The 24992-nt window shown below is 38.8% G+C and overlaps 1 protein-coding gene across 5 annotated transcripts; it reads right to left on the bottom strand.

Annotated features, from left to right (window-relative positions):
* Positions 1–3324: 3324 nt before the first annotated feature.
* LOC114277943 (transcription factor bHLH62-like) lies at positions 3325–24007 on the bottom strand. Of its 5 annotated transcripts, none has more exons than XR_014360314.1 (6): positions 23571–24007; positions 4957–6454; positions 4621–4863; positions 4450–4521; positions 4168–4368; positions 3325–3587 (listed from the first exon to the last, which is right to left on the bottom strand). XR_014360314.1 is itself a non-coding variant. In XM_082913528.1 (6 exons), the coding sequence occupies exons 3-6, from the start codon at positions 4639–4641 to the stop codon at positions 3582–3584; spliced, it is 300 nt and encodes a 99-aa protein (XP_082769654.1). In that variant the 5' UTR covers positions 4642–4863; positions 4957–6454; positions 23571–24003; the 3' UTR covers positions 3325–3581. The 5 variants fall into 5 exon arrangements, 2 of the variants coding, with proteins under 2 accessions (XP_082769654.1, XP_082769653.1); XM_082913528.1 differs by having other exon boundaries at positions 23571–24003; XR_014360312.1 differs by lacking the exon at positions 3325–3587 and adding an exon at positions 3780–3979.
* Positions 24008–24992: the final 985 nt, after the last annotated feature.

The following is a 24992-nucleotide window of genomic DNA, read 5'->3' as shown; positions in this document are numbered from 1 at the left end:
CCACCAACACATATATGCGGCTCCAAACCGAACATACCATCGGAACTCTCTGATGTAGATTCTAGTTTCTATTCCAAGCATAAGCAACAAGGAGCCCCAAACAAGAGCCACAATGATCAATGAAACCATCTCGAAGGGAGCAAGACCTGTCTTCCCTTCCAAATTAAACAATGAAATGCCTATAATCAGTCTAAACAAAGGTTCAGCAGTACAATAACCAGCCAAGAGACCCAACACATAAATGTAGTATTTTGATCCGAGTTGGTACCTCTGGACTTTAAGATAATTTCTAATTAGCCAAATTCGGTAGAAGCACAGGCCCAGAAGAACCAAATGAGATATACAAACCACAACAGAGTCATTGCCACATGGTGTATAAGCACCAAAAGCACTATCTGTCACTGTTGCCCAAATCCAGATCCTCATCTCCCACAGATGGCCTGGCCTCAACAGTTACATTAAATCTACTATAAGGTAATTCATCATTATCTGGAACCATGTCGTTATTAACTTCCTCGCTGCCCTTAACAACCTCACGCACTATATCACCGTTTTCAGGAATGGCTTTGGGGATCATATTACTGTTGCTTGGATTCACAGCATCAAAGCTCTCAGAAGGACGAGGGGTTGGTGAACCCATAAATCTGAGGTCCGCGGGCAACAATTTTATTGACTGGAGGGAAGGAGACACCAGAGTTTTTTGCGACACATCGTCTAAGGGGTTGCGTGAATGAGCTTCACCAGACCCAACAGGATAAAGATTAGTGAGATCAAAAAGCTAACCTTTCCCCCCCCCCCCCAAAAAAAAATAAAAAATAAAAATAAATCAAACTTTAACAAGGACCCACGACTTATCTGCCAACCCTAATGGAGGGGACCATAATTTGCGAAACAGCCTGTAGTGTTGATGATTGATCAATCGCCAACGACAATATCAATGAGAAAAAGTGAAAATTTGAGGAAATGATGAAGAATCGGCGAAGATCTTCAGATATTGTAAAGATATAAGTGAGTTGATAATGCAAAATCAAAGCTCAAACCCTCAAAATGTTCAGAGGTTTAGAGAGAGAGAGAGAGAGAGAGAGATGCGTCGTGTGTGTCTCATTTTCTCCACGGGAGAGAGAGAACCCGTATGTATTGATATATATATATTTTTTTTGGGAAAATGAGTAAGACCACTAAAAAGAGGAGCATTAATAGCTCTAAAGTGGTGTGGGTTTCACATGATGGGATGTTTTGCTCTTGTATTTTTTTTTTGTTTTTTTTTTTTGGAATTTCCACCTCATTAGTGGTCAATTAGTGCTCCCAAATTAGTGGGATGAATCATTGTTGTTTTTTTTCCTCCAAGCAATGCTGTCCCTCTCCCCAAGTGCCTTCTGTGCGTTTATATAAATATGTTTTTCTCTCTTATGCTTGAACCCCACTCTAGCACTCACTTCTCTCTCTTGTAAAGAAATATCCTCCACCACTCTGCTGACCATGCATGTTACCTTTATATTTGTATTCCACCGCACAAAAACAAAAACATCATCACCCTATCTTCCACCACAAAAACCATCATCAAAATATATTCCCTTCCTTTAAAAAAAAAAAAATAGAAAATCGAACTATTTTCACACAGAATTTACACAATAATTAAATTCAAAAATTTGTTCAATTAAACTATACACTGACTATTTAAAAAAAAAAAATTTGGATCATTACAACCACCACATTACTAATCTCCTCATTCAATCCCACTGCACTCATAATCTCATTCAACCTAATTTGCCAAACAAACATGGCCTTAGGATTTAGGATAGTGTATATGGTATATATATATATATATATATAAAGAAGGGTATTTTGATCATTTTGCTTGAACTTGTCATTTTGAATAAAGTATTTCAGCGCTAAGATCTTTAGCTAAACAAGATTAGAATTTAGATTTATGGACCAAATCCCCTAACATTAATTACATTTCATATTTGATTTCGCTTCCTATCTGTTTAATTTTAGTTACTTTCATTAATTATTTTAAATTGAGGATAACAACCCTAATAATAAAAATTGACTATGATTTTGCAAATTATATAGAGTTCTCAAAAGCCTTGCCATGGAAAATGCATTTTCTGTATTAGTGTCTTTATCTTTCTCAAACTAAAGCGTTTACATATTTAGTGCACACGAGAAATAATAGCTGTAAAAATGTTATTTTAGAAAATTTTAATTTTAGTCAAATGCGCATGAGTTCTCATAACAATATGATTGAACTAGCCTTGCGTGAAAAACATGTTTAAGCTAGGCAACAAAACAAAACACCATTAGCACCGCACAACATTAGCTAATGTTATTATGTCACTAGATTCGTTCATTTTTCTTTCTTAATCTAGGATTTAATTGCGTTAAGCAACAAGGTAGAGTACCGTTAGTGCTTTATAAAGTCAATTAAGATTATAAATGTTAAGCTTGTATTTTTTATAAAGAATCTTTTTATCCATGACCATTAACTTAAGATAAAATTGTTAAGTTTGAATTTTTTTTTCAATATTTTTTTATCCGTAATCATTTTTATGGATAAACCATTAACGCTTTATAAATGGGATGAAAATGAAAATCTTGCATAGAGGTCACTAATTTTGTTTAAATGAAAAATATATATTTCATTTTTGGTGAAAGCTTCGACCCTGTTGGTCTTAAAATTTTTAAAATTTTGAACCCAAAATATATTTGTTTGCCGTTTTGAAAAAAAATTGAACTGAAAATATGTTTGTTTTTAGAGTTTTTGTCTTGAAAAAATCTGAGGACATAATAGTTAAATAATTTATAAATTTGAATTCAAAATGCCAGTTGTGAAAATAAATTTAAAAGAGAGAATCACTATATAGCATCACTAGAAAGTTTATTCAATCATAATTAATAGAGAAATCACTGCTGGAAATTGGAGTTTTAGAGGCGTTTAAAAAACACCGCTATAGGTCTCAAAAACGCCGTTAAATCCTTTTGCGACGTTTAGTACCAAACGTCGAAGATGCGGCCGTCACTATAACTCTATGGCGCTTTAGAAACGTCGCTATATTACTATAGGCGGCGTTTTATAAAAACGTCGCTAAAAGTTCTTCTAACGGTAACATGACGTCACCATGCTATTTAGCGACATTTTTAAAACGCCGCCGTATCTCTTTTTCCAAAACTCCAACCATTGGTATGCTATTTAGCGACGTTTTTAGAAACACCGTGATAGCCCTTTCTTTTTTTTTTCTTTTTTTTTAATTTTTAAATTGTGCTAATTTTATGTTAGTGAACTAAAAAATACCTATAAAAAAACTGAAAAATAGCGATAAATTTTTCGTAGTCAGCCATATTCGATATAAGCACAGGCCCATAAGAACCAAATTGGAGATGGAAACAACCAAAGTGTCTGTTTGCCACTGGCTGACAATACCTAACCAGCGGCTCAAAACCCATCTTTAAGGTGTCTACAGGTCTGTCTATGGTTCTACCCACTTCCACTACAAAAACATTACAGACTGTATGCTCTTCTTGAACTCATAAAGAGTTATAGTTCACAACTGAGATGAGTCAACTGCTCAGGATACATACTATTCCTGCAAAAACAGATCAAACAAATTTCAATTATAGAGATCATATGTAACATATCTAAAGCTGTTATAGAAAATAGATTTAACAAAACTCAACCCTTCTTGATTCAACACAGTTCTTCATCCCAACAAATCAAATTTAGTTGGTGAATGAAGCAACTTGTGATTCTATTATATTTTAGGTAAATAATTGAAGCATCAAGATTTTTTTTAATATTTCTCGTAAAAAAAATCCATTAATATACCGCAGCCTCTGGGCCTTGAGTTGAGGACAAATCAATGGTGACCACAGTTCAATTTTCATGTGGGATGATTGAAATCCTGTATTGTGGTTTGGGTTCTTGACCAAACCTCATTGGAACAATGTTTTGCAGATCATCTTCACACAATGTTGGAAACTGAGGATTTCAAGTTGAGAAAAGCAGAATTAGATGATGAAAAACTCTTTCCAGATTTTTATTTTATTTAATTTTATTTTTGGGTATTTACAACTTTTTGTTGTTTTCCTTACTGAAGCACGAAAAATGAAAACGGAGAAAACAAAGACAACACCAAATTCTTCAGGAATGGGCCAACATTTGAATACCTGTGGAAGACCTTGGCCGAATTCATCAACCGGAGGTAATTGCATGCCGTTGTTTTGGCATAATGTGGTACTTGTATGGTCCCCATTGGAAAGATTAGTATGTACTGGTGGAAATTCCTGGGTTTGTTGTCCAAAGAAAGCAGAAGCAGAGGAATCTAATGGGTATGTTTGATGAGGGAAAGAGCCATTAGGCTGAAATACCTGGAATTTACAACCAAGTTTAGAAAAAAAACATCACAATAGATAAAAGAAATTGATTTTACAACAAGTTTCTATACTCACATCTTTTGACAAGAGACTATCCATGTTAAATTCCAACCTTGGATTCACAGAAGCTAACTTCATTGACAAAAACTACAAAATACAACATGAATACACAATACCCATTAAGTCATAGAACTCAATTATTCAATCAAAATGAAACCCCATGGAATAGAACAAGTCCTAATTTACCTCGTTGCAGTGACTGCACATAGTTTATAATTTCATCAAGCATAAGTGCTTTTCCATTCACCTACAAGTACAATGGAAAGAAATTTTTTTAAAGAAACAATTGGAAGACCAATGATACCTTGGAAAGGTTCATTTTTTGCATACTTTTCTTTTAAACTGTCTACGAACGTGTGATAGGGGCGCAATCCACTAGGATCTACCTCTGTATTCATGTTCTCTGTTTGTTTTTGGACATCCTTCAAACTATTGCAACAGTGATGGAGCATTAGCATTTGCCTTCCAAACGTATATGTTAGAGAACTTATAGGAGAAAAAATCAAAAAGATTCACTCTTACATTTCAAGGATATCAGGTGTAGGAAGTTTGGAAATGAAATGGACCACAGCCCCATCCAAAAAAGATAGCTGCTTTGGAGCATCAACAAAAGCATACTCAATACCATCCTTGACAATTTTCAATATGTCTGATCTATGCTTGTCAAGATACCCTTATGAGTGATATATGAATCAATATGTCTCCAGGGAAAATCCTGCCAGCCCATTTGTCAAGATGTATGTCATAAAGAAGTCTGCTTGAAAGAAAAAAACAAAAAGCAATGGGATTAATAAGCCACTGCTTGGATCATCTTTATGAGTGATAAAATTATCAAAGAACAACATTATTTCATTGAAGTGTCAAAAATTATTGAACAGTTAAATCCAGTAAATAGTAGAGTTAATGCAAGGACATAATTGATTCTGTAAGTTTAAAGATAAAGAAAACAATTGCATCATGCTCCCTTAATCTTACAATGTTGCATAATACAACCTTAGATAGAAAACAACCCAAATCTAAGAATAGATAGAATAAAAATATGGAAATATACATCTTCACAGTTTCATATGCTTTCCACATTGCTCTCACCCTTCTCATATCACATTAGCCAAACCCTAAAACAGAATATTATACAAAACATGAAGAAAAAAAATAAAAAAAGGGAATATACAGTTACATAATATATCCAGTGAATCAATAAGGATCAGTACACTTACTTGGGCCGAGACAGCACTTGCAAGATGGCTAGGAAAATCCCTAGGATGAGTAATAGATTGTCTAATTTGATCAAGTAAAGACCCTGATAACAAGGTTAAGAAGAATACATTTCCCAACAGAAAATAGAAGACCATGTTGCAAGCTTTTATCTCCTTTTTACTCCTCGATACATAACCTTCCAGTTTAGCCATTTCAAGCATGGCAAACAAAATGACATATATAAATCCACTAAGGATGGCACTTGGAAGATACCCTATAATGACAGGTCCTAAGCAGGGTCTGTAGGACAGATATCATCTCAGTAAAAAAAATGATCAACATAAAGACCTGTACGAATCAATTGTACTAGACCGATAAGAATAGTGTCAGAATCTAAGCAGGAAAATAAATGTAAGCAAGTAATTAGCCACCACTTTATATGCATGAATAAGCTGTTTATTCTGTAGCATTGATTTGTGATAAATGTTATGACAGAAAAATACATTAAAGAATAGTACTCTTACATCAAATGTACAGCCATGGCTGGAGGAAACCATGCCTTTAATCTTTCATATTTTGCTATTCCTTGAACTACAGTCACTGGGATGGCAAAAAATAGTGTAAGAAGTGATGTTGCAACAAAAACTCCAATTTTATACAGTGGCAAATGCCTATATGGGATTGAAAAATTTCTCCATAGTACATCCCTTGGTTCTGGAGCCATTTTAGTGATCCATATAAGTGGATTTGAGTGCTGTTGAGATTGGGCAGCTAGAGTAGCACCCCACCAGTTTCTGAATGTAACAAAAGCAACAGGCAACTCCTGCGAAAATGATAGCACACCATATCAATTTATGTCCAAACTTTCAACAAAAAGAAGTAGAATGGGAGTCACTACAAAATTAGATAGGGTTGTGTCTAGAAAGATGATCAAAAGTCAAAAAGAAGTAGAATGGGTAGTCACTACAATATCATCTCAACAATATCATCTCAACAATATGCCTAGAGGGAATGAAGACATAATGGATTCAGATTTTTTACATGGCTTTGTTGTTCATAAAAACTCTGTACTTTTTTCAAGGACAACATGAAAAACATCCAATGATCTAAATGTAACATGAACAACAAAGTCACCCCATACTTTACAATATTGTTGGCTTTTTGGCTTTCGAAGGTTACTTTTGTAATTATGAGCGTGCCAACAAGGATCAATCAGTCCTTACAGAATTATAATTGCCAAACAATTATTCAGACGATTGTGTTATGGTTCTTTCGGCCTCACTAAAGAGGACTTTTACTGGTGGCTTACTAGTAATTTGACTTCAAAGAACTTGAGCATAAGAACAGTTAAATAAACTGAAGCATTTCATTAGTATGAAAAAACTTACAATGATCCTAGTTCCGTAGAGAATTACAGCGGCAATATACTTCGAAAACTACTCCTACAAATGAAGTGCAGCGCAGGAACTTAAAATACAAAAACATAAAGGACAGGAAATAACACTGGAATATGTAAAGTAATTCTTTTGATCCCCGCCTTTTTCTCTGAGATCCTTCCTGCTATTTATACTTTCCGAAGATAACCATCGAATTGTACTTCAAACCGTCGAACTGCTCCTCCGTAACTGCTGATCACGCTACCTTATAAGTAGCTCCACTACGCCTTTACTTGCAGTTAGGCTTCCCTCTTATATTCGAATTTGAATGTGAGCAACCGTTGAAGCCACGTCACTGTACGTCTCTTTGTTGATCCGCTACTACTCAGATCTTATAACAACCAATGTTAATTGCCACGTGTATGATCAGGATCGAAGACCTACCTGGTCACTCCAAATTACCCTCACTTTGTCACGTGTCGAATTGTCACTGGTTTAGTACAAAATGTATAGCCAACATTACCCCCCGCACTAATATACCCAAGACTTGGTGATATTAGTGGATCAGAGTCCCTTTTCCCACGTCTTAGAACGTGCATGGGTTTTGCATCTCCCCAGAAATGCAACTGTCTCACACCATCTGCATTAATACTCTCGTCTTGATCCTTTAAGTACTCTCACTGTCTTATTATTTGAACAGACTGATACATTTCATGGACAAATTAATTCTTTCCTCCAATGATGAAGCATACGAAGAGTCATATGTCAATGCCATTCCTCGTCGAAAGCATGCATTTATTAGCCACCTTTACCCACCTTTCTATATTCAGGTCGTGGACGCCTTTGCAAATTACCGACCTTTGGATTACGAACACATTGCTCTTAATCCTTCGATTCAGAAGGCTACAGACAAAGGCATAAGAATTTTCCCCTCTGACCTACCTTTACAGTTCGAACAATCTGCTCTCAAACCTCTGATTCGTAAAATTGCAAACATGGATTTGAGAAACTTTTCTTCGCAAATTTCTGTATGGGATAAAGCTGCAACTTCTTCCTCTTCTGGAGGTTCTGACTGGACAAGCTGGTCAGTACCTGAGACTTATGATTTAAAGGAGCGAATCAACCACCATTTTGTTGAGTTCACTGATCCTTTAGAGTTTCCTTCCTATGTTCGAAGTTCAGTTGTTTATCCTTATGTACCCATTGACCATCGGCGTAGTCTGGAGGAGAATCTTCTTGTAGCATGGTATACATCTTCCATGCCTACAAAGATAGTGCACTCTGCTCCTCGCCCAGAAGAAGCACAAGGGTATAACCCATCATTCTTAGCCCAGAAGGCGAAGATCTGTTCTTCTGACTAGCTTGATTATATTAATGCCTTTGTTCCTTCTGCTCCCGTATCATCCTCGAAAACAGAAGAGTCCTCACCTTCTTCTACGTCTCCCGAAATTGATTCTCCCCTACCAATTCTTTCCTGGGCAGAAAAATTGAAGATTGCCCTATCCACGGAGAATGTCTTTCCACCCTATAAACCTCTGCCTTCTCTTACCCCAGCTGAGCGAAAACAGGCTCAACTTCTGCTTGCAGCCTTCTCTCATTTGCCCTTTAATGTTCTCGAGGACGAAGTCCCTCTCAAGAACCTTCGATGGGCTTGTGACATCATGACTAGGGGCCATGTCCTTAATCCCCTTGCTCAGGCAGAACTTCATATGTTTCTGGACCAACTTCCATTGCTTCTTCACTGGCATCGCAATTCCATGGCTACTACACAATCTTTAGACCAGCTTTCGTCCCTTCGAATTCATGCTCAGTACGAAGCAGAGAACTTTATTGAAGAATTAAATGATTTCAAGAATAAAGATTCTGCGTATTGGGATGACTTAGACATTGATGAATTGGAACAAGGGTTAAGAGAGGTGGCCTTCGAAATAAAGGCTGAAGAGCTCTACTATGAAGTGAGAGCACATCAACTTATGCAGCCAATGCTAGAAAATTTAGAAGATAGAATAAGGAAAGAACAAAAGTTCATTGATCATTGTTGGACTAAATTTCATGATCTTGTTATTTATTCCATTCCTTATTTTTATGAGCTCGAGTTTATACCGAGATAGGGTCAGCTGATGTAATCGCTCTGATCTTAATATAAACAAAATTTGTCTTTGTTTAACCCTGTCTTTACTTGTATTTTTACTTGTGTTTTAAAAGTCAACTCAGAGCTTCGAACTTCGAACAATTTCATCCTTTGAATCTGGACTTAATTGTTTTAAACAAAACACTAAATGAGCCAATTGTAACCTTTCCAATTTGTGGAATAGAGTTTTGGCTGATTTTCAATTGGAAACAGTGCTTCGAATCTAGCAATCCTACATTCAAAACCTGTTTTGACCATAGTCAACATCTAGTCATTGCCATTATTGCTTTTGATGTTTCGAACACCAAATCCCATCCTTCAAGAAACTCAAGTTTTGCTTCGAAGGACATTACCTTTGTTAAAGAAATTCAAGTTTTGCTTCGAAAGACATTATCTTTGTGAAAAACTCTAAAAACAGGTCTTTAAGCCCTTTTAAAATAAATACTCGAGTATTTTTATTTTTTGGGTAGGGAAACCTACTTCAAAGCTGGCTTCTCTGTTTTTGAAGCCGTTTGACTCGGCTTCGAAGCAAAATATCTTACTTCGAAGCTAACCTTAACAACCGGGCTTTGTTTTCCCTCCAAAAGCACCAATGTTGAAGGAAGCTTTTGTACTCGTACTTTTAATACTTAACAGCTCATGTGATGTATTTTCAAATACGAGGGCTTTAAAAACCCTTTCGTTTTGTGTTCTGAAATCACCTGCTCTTCTAATCGCACAAACCCCTCTTATTACCGATCGTCAGCTTCTCTCTACTTCCTTTCCCGAAGAAAAGCATATCGTCAATGGCTTCTCCTTTAGTATCAGTCGTAGAGCGTATGAGCCCATCTGTGGCCCTAAAGAGGATTATTGATGCGGAATGCGAAAAGTACAAAGCTGGGGAGAAGAGCGCTATTGATGGACGCATCTTTGTCCCTCATCGCCATGTACAGTCAGACTATGTGCTCGGGCCCATATTCAAAGAGGTCCTCACTGAACTCCCAGCCCTGTATCCCCGACTGGAAAACCAATGTCTTCTCTATGAAGGTGGTCTTGATTGGAGGAACTGGAGGGTAAATCGCCCCCACCGATGCTGGCCCACGGTGAGACCAGAGTGGCAAGAGTGGTATGATCGGGTTATTCCTGCTAGGACCCTGGACCTTCAAGAACTCTGTCTTCTCAATGCTCTCAGACTGTCTAGGGTAACTATTTCAGAAGACCCTTTCCTTGTTCCCGCTGCTCTATGTTTTTGGAATCCTGTCTTTAACTTTTTCCAATTTAGATGTGGGATGATGGCCCCTACTGTTCTTGATATTTGCCATTTACTAGGACTATCTCCTATTGGCACTCCTTTTGGACCAGATTATCCTGATTTAGCAGTCCCTTTCTCTCTCCCTTCCCTTAACTCATCTTATAGTGATTTCGCTAGGGCTGAGAATAAAAGACAGGGCCCTGTGACTGATAGAGAATTTTTTTCTTTCTTATTGTATTGGCTTTGTAAATTCCTTTTTTGCACTTCCTCTCAGAGAATTATGCCTGAATTTGCCCCTCTTGCCAAAGCCTTTGTCTTACAAAAAAAGGTGGCCTTAGCCCCACATGTTCTAGGGCACGTATATAGAGTCTGCTCCCTTTTTTGTGAGAAACCCTTAGATGCTAATCAAGGGGGGCCATTCTGGATCCTTCAGTTTTGGCTTTTCGCCTATTTTACTGAATTACAATCCAAATGCCTTAAATTTTCTGAGCCAAACCCTCTTACTCATGGCATAAGGATGGCCAATGCTTCACTTTACCCTTCTACCTTTGCCTTTTACTTCTCTTTCTTTCACCAGCTTCCAGTCTCCCTTCCTACTCATCGCTTTCGTCCCTTCGAACCTTCCATTGGTCCATCTTGGGTGAGGAATTTTCTGAGTGACCAGTCTTGTACTTCGCTTGCTCACAAAGATATATGGGCTTCCATTCTGATTCCCAGAGAGCTATTTATTGGGACTTTAAACCCGAAGGCATACAAATGTATTGCTGAACCTTACTGTCCAGCTCAGTTTGCTAGACAATTTGGCCTTTCACAAGGGGTCCCAATACCCCTCTGTAGCAACACAAATCTCAGCCTCACCAGAAGGGACTTGAAAGTCCGGAAATCCAGGCTAGAAGAGGCAACTTTGAAATTTGTAGATGACTTGGCCAACTTTGAGTACATCCCTTTCATTCCTCAAGGTACCGTGTTGAAGAGGTACCAAAATTGGTGGGTGACTAACATGGAGATATATTTGGCCATTCCACCTTTAAGCCTACTAACAGTGTTAGATGTGACCAAGCCCAAAGAAACCAGGGAGGTCACTTCTTCCACTATTTCAGAATTGGCACATGCTGCTCCTGCTGCTTCAATTCCTCCCAGAGTCACTCGGGCTGCCTCGAAGAAAGGTATACCCTTGTCTCTTCTCCTTTTGTCTTTCATAATTCATTTTGCCTTATCTTTAATTCTTCTTTTGTGGAGGTGGCCAATCACAAAAGAAAAGGAGCCTCTTTGAACTCGAGAAGGGAACATCCAATATTCAAGGGGAAGAAAAGAAAGAATCAGATGAAGAGGAAGAGTTATTTTTAAAAAGAAAGAAGAAGGCGATCGTCTTTTCATCCGACTCGGTAACTGCCAGAGAGTCAGAAGATGAATTCATTTCTCTGGAATCTAGATTATAGCTTGAAGATCTTGAGGGAAAAGTTGAGAAAGAAATTGAGAAAAAGCAGACCCTGCCAATACAGAGGAAAAGGAAAAGAAAGATGACTGTTTCTCCTTCCGATATGGTCGAAGACTCTGACTCTGAGACAATCGCCAAAGCCATAGAGAAGAGAAAAAAGGTGTCTGCTTCCGCTCCTATCTCAGTCGAAAATACCATCCATAAAGCAGCCGTCAAGACAATAGAGCAAGAACATCCTAAAGCCATGATTGTCTTTGAAAGAGCTGAGAAGAGACGGCAGCAACAGTTTCTGAGAGATGAACCTGCTGCTGCTGACATACTACAAAGGGAAACTGTAAGAAGACAACAGACTGCCAGAGATTACATCCTTCGCAGTTCCCCCATTATCGCTGATACTTCTGGAGCAGGTAATTTTATGCTTTTGTGATTTTTCCTCTGTTAGCCTTTGGTATCAAGGTTTGACATTGCCTTACATTTCTTCCTCATGCAGCAGCAACTTCTGAGCTCATCTTTTTGATGGAACCTCTCTCAGTTTCATTCGAGGCAGATCAGACGCAGGATGTAGGGACTACTCAGACCATACTTCCATTTTTGGGGTCTAGATTTTCTACACTTTTCCTGAGGCCAAGCATTCCTGCACCTTTTCCTCTTGGTTTGGCTCCCTATCTTTCTTACTTGACTCTTGACTTTCCCCAATCTACTTCTTTACTGAGTCTTGCTCCTCTTTCCCCTTCCAAGGAGACTCCAAATGCTACATTGTCTTTGATGAGTGCTGACAGCTCTCCAATTCGTGACTTACCATCTTTACCTAGCTCCAGCCCTCCTTCTCTTGATTCATTGGTGACCAGGACCATGGAGACCATCAAAGATGCTCCACCCATTTCTCTTATTGCTATGCAATCCTCTGTGTCTCCCAAGGCAACTCTTTCTGCTCCCCTCATGTCTATTGATGAGATTGATATTTTTGAAGCAAGATTAGCTAGTCTTTTTGACATTGCTTCTACTTCTCCGACATTCGATGAGGAGACTGAGCCATTAGTTTTAGCTGATTCTTTACTGGAAATTTTTGAGAGCTCTCCTTCCTCCAGCAGCCAACCTTCTGTGCCTTCGATAGACTTGGACACCTGTCTAGACCTGCTAATTTCTTTTTCGAAGATTCCCTTCGAGGCTCTACAAAGGCCTATAATAAAAAACGGGTTTCTTCAATGCTGCAAACTTGCTGAGCAGTCTGGTATGGATGTCTCTAACCACCTATCCCAGGCAGCAGCTACCATTGATTTTTACATCAGCATTTGTCATGCTGCCAAGGCCGCAGATGAGAAATTGGTCAGAGATCAAAGTTTTGTTTCTCAAGTGCATACTGAAGTATCAACGCTTAAGGAACAACACTCCTCTGCCTCTCACTTCCGAACTCAATTGCTGGAGAGGAAAGCTCAACTCGAAGAGGAGCTTTCTGCAGTGAATCAAGCCTTACTCCGAACTGACCTCAAACTGCAAATCACCAATCAAGGACTGGCTGATCAAAAGAAAGATATGACTGCAGCTATTCAACTATTTACATCGTTTCCCAATAGGAAATCTGTTGAACAAAAACAGCTAAAACATTGTAATGATTTTTGGGCCAACTTGTGGCACAATTTACTTGACTCTTTATAAAGCATTTCCTTGTTTACTACTTTATGTTCTTGTACTCACTGTTTATTTTATTCCCTGTGTTTCCCAAATAGTTGGAAAATAAGGTTTTAAATATCTGCCATTAATCTTTTTGGGATGCACATAACCACTCAGATCTTTCAAATGGTATGCCCCAAAAGGCAAAACTCTATGAATTTGATATGGTCCTTCCCAGTTAGGTGACCATTTGCCAAATCTATGGCTTCTAATCCCTATTGGGAGTATTGTCTTCCACACCAAATCACCTTCATCAAAGTCATTGTGTTTGACTTTCTTGTTATAATTTTTGGCTGCTTTCTTCTTCTGAAAGAGAATGCTATTTAATGCCAAAATTCTAGCTTCATCTATATCTTCTAATTCCAAGCACATACTTTGATAGTACTACTCAGGATTCAACTGGTCTTGGCATCTTACCCTTAAGGAGTGACTCCTGTGCTTGACTTTGGGGAAGTTCTATAAGCCCACAATACATCTAACAATAAGTTTTGCCAATCTCTCGGATTATCTTCCACAACCTTTTGTATTCCCTTTTTTAAGGACTTGTTAGATGACTCAGCTTGACCATTGGCTTGTGCGTAGTATGGAGTGGAATTCACAAGGCTGATCCCGAACTCAGAGCCACAAAAGACTTCACCATTTTCCCATAAAAAACAGTCCCATTATCGACCGTTATCGTTTGTGGGATGCCAAATCTATGGATCAAATCTTTAATGAACCCAATAACCTCCGTCTGATCTACAGCTTTATATAGTTTGGCTTCGACCCATTTGGTGAATTAATCAGTAGCCACCAAAATAAAACAATGATGCTTCGAAGAGGGAGGGTGTATTTTCCCCATCATATCCATGGCCCATCCTCTAAATGGCCAAGGCTTTACTACTGCATGTAGATCAGTTATGGGCACATGCCTTATTGTATCATGCTTTTGACATGCCTGGCAGCCCTTTGCATATTCTATGCAATCTTTAAGAATAGTCGGCCAATAATAGGAATGTCTTCGAAGCAGCCATCTCATTTTTACACCAGGCTGATGTGCACCACAGATACCTTCGTGAACTTCAGCCATAGCTAATAATGCTTCTTTTGGCCCTAAACATTCTAACAATAGGCCATCTCCCCCTCTTTTGTAGAGATCATTGTTGTATATGATATATTGCACAGATTGCAATTTAACTCTTCTGCTGGCTTTCGAGGATGGGCCAGCCAAGTATTGTATTATTGGATGTCTCCAATCCTGTTCCTGCAGATCATTATAGTTGATTTCCAGGACCATGTTCCGCTTACTTAAAGGAGGTATAGGTTTTTGGTATGTCGTTTGGCTTACATCCCAATGGGTACCATCTTTACTCTTGAAATTCGAAGCTTTCTGCGCCACATCGTTAGCTCTATTATTCAAGAATCTCGGGACATAAGTTACATTTACTATTTCAAATTGAGAGAGCAAATGTAATGCGACGACATAATATGGCAGCATACTTATACTTTGACACTTGAAAATCCCTTTTACTTGGTTAACGACCAATTGGGAATCTCCAAATATGTCAACTGCATGTACTTGTAATCCAATAAGAATTTCTAATCCTACTATCAAAGCTTCATATTCAGCTTGATTATTAGAACAAGCCGTTTCATCTATTCTGAAACCATGTGTGGTTTTAATTCCTTGTGGTGACTTGATTACTATACCAATTCCAATTAGGCCATTGGCTTTCGATCCATCGAACCACATTTGCCATGGCTCGACACTAGCCATACTGAGTTCCATTATTTCTTGATTCTCTGTTTGAGAAGGATGGTCTGCCAAAAAATTGGCTAAAACTTGTCCTTTCACTGCCCTTTGGGGCACATATTCTAAGTGAAATTCTGACAGGGCTAATACCCATTTGCCAATTCTTCCCCTTAACATAGGTCTAGATAACATGTATTTAACCAAATCTGTGGTTGCAATTACCAAGACAGTTGTAGGCAAAAGGTAATATCTTAATTTCATTACATCAAAATACAATGCAAGGCAAAGCTTTTCTACAGCTGAATATTTACATTCGCAAGAATTTAAAAACCTACTAAGGTAATAAACAGCTTGCTCCTTGCCTTCCTCATTGTCTTGGGCCAAAAAAGCTCCCAATGAATCTTCTGTTGCGGCTATGTACAACTTCAAAGGCTTAATGCCATTTGGTGGCATCAGTACCGGAGGGTTGGCCAAGTAGGCTTTGATTCCATCGAAAGCACTTTGATGCTCCGTTGTCCACACAAATTCCTCTTCATCTTTCAGCCTTAATAAAGAAGAAAAAATTTTAGTTTTCCCTGCAGTGTTAGAAATGAATCTTCGAAGAAAATTAACCTGACCAAGGAACTTTTGTAATTCTTTCTTACTTGATGGAGGTCTGGCTTCAATGATGGCTTTGGCTTTATTCTGGTCGATCTGTATTCCTTTCTTGTGTACTACATAGCCCAAGAAGTTTCCAGATGATACGCCAAAAGCACACTTTAGAGGATTAAGCTTCAATTTGAACCTTCTCATTCTTTCAAAGGCTGCCTCTAAGTGAAACAAATGTTCCTCCATGGATTGGGATTTAACCACAATGTCATCAATATAACATTCCAAATACCCACCAATAAGGTCATGAAAGATAGTATTCATAGCCCTCTGATATGTGGCCCCAGCATTCTTCAGGCCAAACGGCATTTTAACCCATTCGAAGGTCCCAATATTCCCAGGGCACCTAAATGCTGTCTTGTGAACATCTTCCTCCGCAATGCAGATTTGATTATAGCCTGAGTGTCCATCCATCATTGATAAAATGTGATGTCCTGCTGAGCTATCTACCAACAAATCTACTATAGGCATAGGATATTCATCTTTTGGAGTTGCCAGATTTAAGTTCCTAAAATCAATGCATACTCTCATTTTGCCATTTTTCTTGACTACAGGTACAATATTAGATAGCCACTCAACATACCTGGCTGTTCTGATAAAGCCTGCCTTGAGTAGTCTAAGAATTTCTTCCTTGACTTTCTGGATCACCTCTGAACCCATTCTTCTTGGTTTTTGTTTGTATGGCTTGAAGTTAGGCTTCATGGGAAGCCTATGTTCCACTAATGACCTATCCAATCCTGGTAGTTCATTGTATGACCATGCAAAACAATCTTTATATCTTCTCAGAATAACCAACAACTGGTTCTTATCGGGAGAACTCAACCAAGCACTTATATAAATGGGTTGTTGTACAGAATCTTCCCCCAAATTTATTTCTTCTAAGGGGTCTTGTATCTGAGTACCTACTGGAACCCCTTCTTTGATCTTCTCTGACTTCACAGGAATCTTCTTGCTGTGTTCTGCTTCCAGGCTCTTTGATTCCTCCTCTTTATTCTCATCCTCATGGACAAAATCTGTCCAAAAGGATTCTTCTTCCTGTATTTCTTGGACTTTTGTTTCTATGTCCAATGCACAGTATTTATCAAGAGTTAAAACTCTGGCTTGTTGCTGCTCCCGCTTGTAGCCAATCATCATGACTTCTTCCTCCTGCTCTCGAATTTTCTGGACTATTGACTTTATATCCAATATTGAAAATTTGATTAAAGCCAAAGACCTGGCTTCTGGTGCTTCATCTTGCTGCCTATAACCAGGCATCATTGTCATCTTTAACCTCTAGCTCTTCACCAGCACTCTCCTAGACTAAATGCTTCAGGTGTGCTACTTCCTTATCAGCCGTTTCTTCGGCTGAATCATCGAATTCCATCAGTATACTGAGCGGTGCCACGCCGTCAATATACAACTTGGCTTCTGCGAAATCAGCACAGGCTACGAAAGGTTGAGGATCTGCATTAATTTCCTCCGTCTTCCCATTGCCTAGAGCTATTATCATTTTTTGATGCAAAGAGGAAGGCACACATTTATTAGTGTGGATCCAATCTCTACCTAGTAAAGCATTGTACTTCGCATTGCTATCGATGACGAAAAATGCCGTCATGCAGACCTTGGTTCCCACACTCAGGTTGATGGGTAGAATCCCCTGGGCCATCTGCTTGTCTCCGGCAAAACCAGCAATGGTTGTACTGGTTGGGATCAACCTGGGATTCCTCTTTCCTAATTTCTTCAAGGAGGACTTCGGTAATAAGTTCACCGCCGCTCCATTAAGACTCGGTTTAACTGAACCCCATCGAAGAAGGCCTTAATGTACAAAGGCTTAACATGCTGCGTCATGGAATTCGAGGGATATTCGAATGGATATGAGAGGTTAATGCTTACCACTTCCTCGCTCTCATATTCAGCTTCCATTGGGGTAACCATTTCGAAATTATCTTGCACCATACTCGCTGTGAATCTTCACTAGAGATCGGAATTGGATTAGCTTCCTGCCCCTCTTGATTCTTATCTCCAGCTTGGAATTCCTGTGGTAGTATGTGTACCATGTTCACTGATACCGGGGGAAACGAGCCAAACTGGATGGCTGGCTGTACCTGTTTCCCCTCTTGGTCACCTTGGTTAATTTCTTCAGAAACATCCTGCATGATGCACTCTGGTATTTCATTGCTAAAGGGTCCCTTTGAATGATTTTCCTCAGCTGGCTTTCCAACCAGAAATGTTTGCTCAGCCATGAAGGCTTCGAATGTTTCTTCTTCCACCATTTCTTTCTTCTGGCTTGCGCCACTATCTTCTTCCGTTTCGCTACCATTCTCCATCAGAGCTTTCTCCATCCCTGCTAGACTTTCCTTCTCTCTCGCCTTTAGTTCAGAATGAACCTTGGCCAACTGTTCTTTGCTGCAGTCTACCTCGTTTTGTATAACTAGTTTTTAATTATGGTCTGACTTTCAATTCTTCTTTTCTCCTATCTGGATCATCGAAGAACTCTCTCCACTTTCTTTCAGGTCTCTCTGGTATTGGGTGTACCTACGCTGAATTTTTCTCCTTTGTGATCTGGAAATAACGGGGACCATATCTGGTTCCCTCGTTCTTGGGTGTTTCAGCAATACCCAGTTATTGGGGGCCACCAAAGGAGGCTTAACCATCCTACTTTGATTTCCAAAATTCCTTTGGGAAGGCATTTCCCTAGGTTTGTTTTGCATCACAAACCAATCTGGGACTCCAGGTACCCACGAACTTACTGACCCAGACGTTGAACCGCCTCTTTCTTCTTTCGAGGTCACCTTCGAGGCTGGCTGTGAAGACAATTGTTTGGCCCTGTCTCCAAGCTTTAAGCCTGATTCAGGTTCTCGGTGATGGTGATCATTTTCTGTCCTTCGTGAAGCTGGCCCAAAGGGCCAATTCCTGGCTTTGATACCAAAACCTGAACTCTTCTCCAGCCTCCTTTCAGAATGACTACTCTCCAACCTGTAATAGTTAGGAGATCTGGACTCATAGAAGGGCCTCTTGCCTTTAGCATACATTCTACCAACTGCAGGTTCAACCACTAATGGCTGCTGCCTAACATTAGCCGGATACGGCCTTTTGTTATAAGCATTGGTTGGTTTGGGACGCCTCTGCACATCCCTGTAATACTGCTTCCCATCGACTGGAAGGCCCTTCAACCACTTATAACTCAGTCTGCACCTGGGACACATTCGTTGCATTACGGCTGCGTCTAGGGAGTCATCATCCAGTGCTTCTTCATCAGAGTCTTCCCTCTGATGTGGGAAATCTCGTCCCATGGCTGGTGGACTTCTAAGGTCTTTTTTAGTTGCTGTCTGGTTGGCCACATGCATCTGTACATTGACTTCCTCCAATTCTTTCAGAGACAAGTTCTAAAAGTCTGACATAATGACATTGGCTGCCACCTCTCCAATTTCTGGAAATGGATTGTTATCGATCCCCATGGCTTTTTCAGCTTTGGCTGGGAACTTCAAACTCCCTTTCCGAATTTGTTCTTGGATCCTGTCTCGAAAAACAACACAGTTTTTAGTCGAGTGAGACCAAGAATTATGCCATTTGCAATATATTTTCCCTTTAAGTTCATCAAGAGATGGAATTTTAACACCTTTTGGTAACTTAAGGAAGTTGGCCGCAAGCAAATGATCAAAAATGTCATCTGCCTTAGTTAAATCGAAAGAATATTTCCTGTGGAGATCTTTCTTTTTAAACTGCTGGTCAATTGTTGTATCTTTATGGATTAATGCTTCACAGATCATAGGCTCTTTTCCCACAATCTCTGCTGCATCAATCTCATAATTAGGATCTTTGTAGTATGTCCTATATGATGCATTATTTCGATCCTGTTCCTCTTCTAGTAATGCTTCATATCTAGATACTTTATAAGTCAGTTCCACTAAATCTCTAAACTCTGTTGAATCAAACTTCTTTCAAAGCCTGAACTCTAGGCCATTTTGGGCCAATCTTACAAATTCAGTTTCTGGCAAGATTACTCTACATTTATTTCAAGCCCTCTTAAATCTGGAAATAAACTGAGTAGCCTTCTCTTCAGGCCTTTGACTCAATCTGGCCAAGTCTGCCATGGAAACTTCTGGCTCTGATTGGAAGAACTGGGCATGAAATGCCTCTTCCATTTGCTGCCAAGTCTGGATGGAGCCAGGTGGAAGGTTAATATACCATACAAATGCTCCTCCGGTTAGAGAATTTGGGAATAGTCTCAACTTTATATAGTCATGATTGGTAAATTCACCACATTGAGCGGCAAACCTAGCAATATGTTCTACTGTAGATTGGTTTCCGTTCCCATGAAAGAGGACAAAATCTGGTATCCTGAAACCTCTTGGATATTCATGTACCCTATCGACCCATTCTAGGTATGGTTTTCTATACACAGGGGTTTGGACCCCCCGAGCCATTGGTCCACACAACTCCCTAACTATCTCAGTGATCTGGTCCCTAGGGACCATATTTTGCGCCTGTTGAACCACCATTGGGGGAACAAACACATGATTTGGTGGACAACCTTGTGCTTGTGGTCCTCTTGGTCCATAAGGTGGTACATTTGGGACTGGCTGTCCCTGTGGTAGAGGGTGCTGTTGGGGGTGTAGGTAACCTCTTTGAGCCTGTCCTGCGAAAGGACCCACGAAAGGTGCTGGAACAGGTATTGTATCCCTTCCACTTGTAGGAAAACCTTCCAACCCCCCAGGTATAAATTCGAATAAGGGATTATTGTCCCCCCTGGTGCCAGGTATGGCTTCGAATGTGGGATTTGGAATTATTCTTATGCCATTTTCTTGTACCGGGCCAGATCCACCAATTTGCATGGCTTCACTGTTGAACATTGAGGCATTCTGGCCTGCTACAGGCCTTGAAATGGGTTCGTACCAAGACTGAGGTGGTAATCTTTCATGAATCTGATTACTGGTTTGACCATTAGAATGTCCATTAGCTTGCATAGGCTATTTGTCTCTAGCCAATCTTTGCTGAGGGACATTCACCTCCTCTATGTGTCTTACATTCATTGGTTGGTGGTTATTCATTCGATCCAAAAAGGATACTGCCCACCTTTCCATTGTGTTTATTAATTGCTGTCCCATGGCATCTACCAAGCCGCCCCACGGATTGACTGGCTGAGTAGATGGGACACTGGATGGTCCAATTCCTTGGTCTCGTCCATTATTACGAACAAATGGTATTTGCTCTGAAGTATTGGTCTGTTCGACCATGGGTTCCGATAGGATAGGAGTCTCCACAGGATGTGTTATCACATTATCCTCTGGATTGGATGTCTCCACTTCTCCTTCCATGCCTTCTTCTAAACGTTCATTTTCTCCTTGTCTCCTATGTCTAGCCATTTTTTAAAAGGTCCCATTGGGCGTGCCAAAAATATATGTTGGCTTTTTGGCTTTCGAAAGTTACTTTTGTAATTATGAGCGTGCCAGCAAGGATCAATCAGTCCTTACAGAATTATAATTGCCAAACAATTATTCAGACGATTGTGTTATGGTTCTTTCGGCCTCACTAAAGAGGACTTTTACTGGTGGCTTACTAGGAATTTGACTTCAAAGAACTTGAGCATAAGAACAGTTAAATAAACTGAAGCATTTCATTAGTATGAAAAAACTTACAATGATCCTAGTTCCGTAGAGAATTACAGCGGCGATATACTTCGAAAACTACTCCTACAAATGAAGTGCAGCGCAGGAACTTAAAATACAAAAACATAAAGGACAGGAAATAACACTGGAATATGTAAAGTAATTCTTTTGATCCCCGCCTTTTTCTCTGAGATCCTTCCTGCTATTTATACTTTCCGAAGATAACCATCGAATTGTACTTCAAACCGTCGAACTGCTCCTTCGTAACTGCTGATCATGCTACCTTATAAGTAGCTCCACTATGCCTTTACTTGCAGTTAGGCTTCCCTCTTATATTCGAATTTGAATGTGAGCAACCGTTGAAGCCACGTCACTGTACGTCTCTTTGTTGATCCGCTACTACTCAGATCTTATAACAACCAATATTAATTGCCACGTGTATGATCAAGATCGAAGACCTACCTGGTCTCTCCAAATTACCCTCACTTTGTCATGTGTCGAATTGTCACTGGTTTAGTACAAAATGTATAGCCAACAAATATACATAGGTATTTCTTTCTCAAAATATAATCAAAATCACTCTTACCTTCATGCCAATGCACTAACAATGGGTAATGTTACGAGAAATCGTTCAAGTTGTAATGCAAAGAATTGGACCATTACCCAGTACATTACTGGCTGAATTTACTTTATTCATTATAGTAAGATGATTTCAAGGACAAGATAGAATGAACTAGGCCCTATATAACCAAAGGCAATCTTCTTAATGTTTGCAAAGCCTTAGATATAACTCCCAAAGGCAACAAACGCTAGTAACATTTAAAACCATTCACAGTGGTGAAGCTAAACTCAAAGCATAAAATTATCAAAGGAGATGGCAAACATTGGTTTCCGTGAAAATGATCAATGTATTGTTAAAAGGTCCCAGAAAATCTTGAGAGAGAATTGTCTGAGCCACGATAAAGCTGATGAGTTTCGAAAAGAGGTCAATACTCTCTCACCCCAGGGAAAGCAAATTATGTAATACAGTACAAAATAATAATAATAATAATAAAATAACAATAATAATGTGGAAGCCAGAGTTGTAAGTATGTACTCATTATGTTAGTAACCAAAAACTGACAAGTGAAGTTCATATGCACAAAAAATAAAAAAATAAAAAAATCAATATATCTGATAATCTGACAAGTGAAGTTCATATGCTGTTCTGCAACTGAAAATAGGGAAATTTCTCAACTTCCGTGATAAAATTGGACAAGCTTTAAGATCCTTAGTAGAGTATCCAAATAAGACAACAAAGTCCAAAAACAAAAACAAAAACAAAAAAAACAAAAAAGAGTCATATTGAGTTAATCAAGATCCTAGAGCATCCAAATAAGACAATCAACTAATTAATTTTTCTGTTTTGGTTGTATATGCACTAAAATTAAAAGCATCAAAACTAAGCATTTTCAATATTTAGCACACCATGAAAACTGATAATTAGACCACACACATATGTTGCAGACAACTACTAAACCATGATGAATTCTTTGTATATAAGCATTCTCTGTGTATGTAGGCGAGAACCCAAATTAAATTAAGTTATTTGGCATTTGGTAACCAGTAGACTGGTAACCCTTATTATTCCTTGGCCAGCTGGACTATATATACTATCTTCATTATTATTATTATTATTATTATTATTATTATTATTATTATTTTCTCTTGACTAAGAACTAACCAGCAAAAGAAGAATGAGACTAAAAGCAAAGTAGGTTATTAATTTCTCTCATTCTCACCACTTGGAAGCAGCTCAATAGTCTATCAATGAGTAAAAAACTATATTTATATTTACAAATTTCATTATTAATGAATATCACTACAAGTCTAACTAGTCTATCATTGCATCCACAAAACAACACTTTGGTACGAAATCCACACAATTTAAGCAAAATAACAAACAACTATTCACAAATAGAGCACAGAAGAAACATTAATTATATACCCACTAAATCTTCACAAACCAATGGGAAGAAGATGAGCAAAGAGAGATTCACAAACAACTATTCAAAACAGAGCACAAAAGAAACATCTAAGAAAGAAACAAGTTTCAAATATTCCTAAAATTTGAGCTCAACTAACCTCTGATCTCACTGATCGAAGAAGATGAAGAGTTCCAAATCCACAAAGACGAACACCACAACTGGAATCACCGAGCTGAAGAAGGTTTTGAAGGATTCGATCGATTTTTCTAAGATTGTAGAAGGTGGTGCTCACAATGAAGAGAGAGAGAACTTCAAAATCAAAGTCATAATCGCTCTGAGATGAATCACTAAGAGGAATCACCATGCTGAAGAGGAATCGAGCGAGAGAACTTCGTATTGATTCGATCCTCTGAGACTGAAATTAGGGTTTAGAGAGAGAGAGGGAGAGAGAGAGAGAGTCACCTTGGAGTTGTGAGAATAGATCGACTTTGTGTAGGGTTTGGAAATAGGGGTTTGAAGAGAGACAGGGAGTGGGTTTGGAAATAAGGATTTGGAGGCGCTTTCAAACGACCTCTATTCAGAAATGGGACCGTTTTAATTAACACAAAAGGCGACGTTTACAAAACATCGTTAATTATCAGAAAAGGTGACGTTTAAAAAAATGCCGTTAATTAAACGTCGCTAAATCCATGATTTCCTGTAGTGAATGTTATATATCACTATTTTTTTTGTCACTCTTTTATGTAAATAATATTTTTTTATATAACCTGGTGATATTAAATGATAAAAAAGATGATAAATAACAACTCTCTGTTTAGTTTGATTTTCAGAAATTATTTTCAAAAAAATAAAAAAATTTAATTTGATGAAAAAAAATTAAAAATACATATAATTTTCATAGAGTTTTATCGTTTTAGAGAGTATGAATAGTTTTTAAAATATTTTTTTAATATTTATTTCTGTCAGAAATAGTTTTTATTTTTTTAAAAAAAAAATTGAGGAAACACTACAAGAAAAGGGAGCATAAAACACAGGAGTTTTTGCGACGGCGCGCTTCCCGTCACAAAAAATGGTTTTTTGCGACGACATTTTTAACCGTCGCAAATAAGCTCTTTAGCGACAGCGTTTTACCGTCGGTAATAAAACTACACGGATAAACAGAAGTATTAGCGACGGCGTTTGTTGCCGTCGCAAATAAAAATTTTGTTGAGACGGCATGAGTTGGCTGTCGCAAATAGTGGTCCATCTGCGACGGCAAAATGTCCGTTGCCAAAAAAGCTTATTGAAACGGCGTCGGTTTAGCTATAATAATTTATCATTTGCGACGGTATAAAATGTACGATCGCAAAAAGTAAAAAAAATTTGCTGCTCTTATCCCTTTCATCTTGGCGCTCGCATTTGGGTCGAAAGCCCTAAATGTTTGAAATCCCTAAATGTTCGAAATCCCCAAATGACAAACGGCGAACTTTTTCCCCCTCTGGACGAGCGACGAACAGCGAGCAGGCTAGCGGTGGTGCGAGGACGATGACAGCGAGGGCTGGACCAGCGACGACTTTCTCACTCAGCGTATGCTCTCTCT

The sequence above is a fragment of the Camellia sinensis genome, chromosome 2 (genome assembly GCF_055761805.1).
Source record: "Camellia sinensis isolate YWXY chromosome 2, ASM5576180v1, whole genome shotgun sequence".
Lineage (NCBI taxonomy): Eukaryota > Viridiplantae > Streptophyta > Magnoliopsida > Ericales > Theaceae > Camellia > Camellia sinensis.
This window is presented reverse-complemented; position numbering and strand designations above follow the sequence as displayed.

Bases quoted from the DNA above. Each gene is read 5' to 3' on its own strand.
- LOC114277943 (XM_082913527.1), bottom strand. From the start codon at position 4,641: ATGTGCAGTCACTGCAACGAG. The intron at 4,369-4,449 runs GTGAGTATAGAA...TGTAAATTCCAG, and splicing joins ATAGTCTCTTGTCAAAAGAT to GTATTTCAGCCTAATGGCTC. The intron at 3,980-4,167 runs GTATTCAAATGT...TGAAATCCTCAG, and splicing joins TCGGCCAAGGTCTTCCACAG to TTTCCAACATTGTGTGAAGA.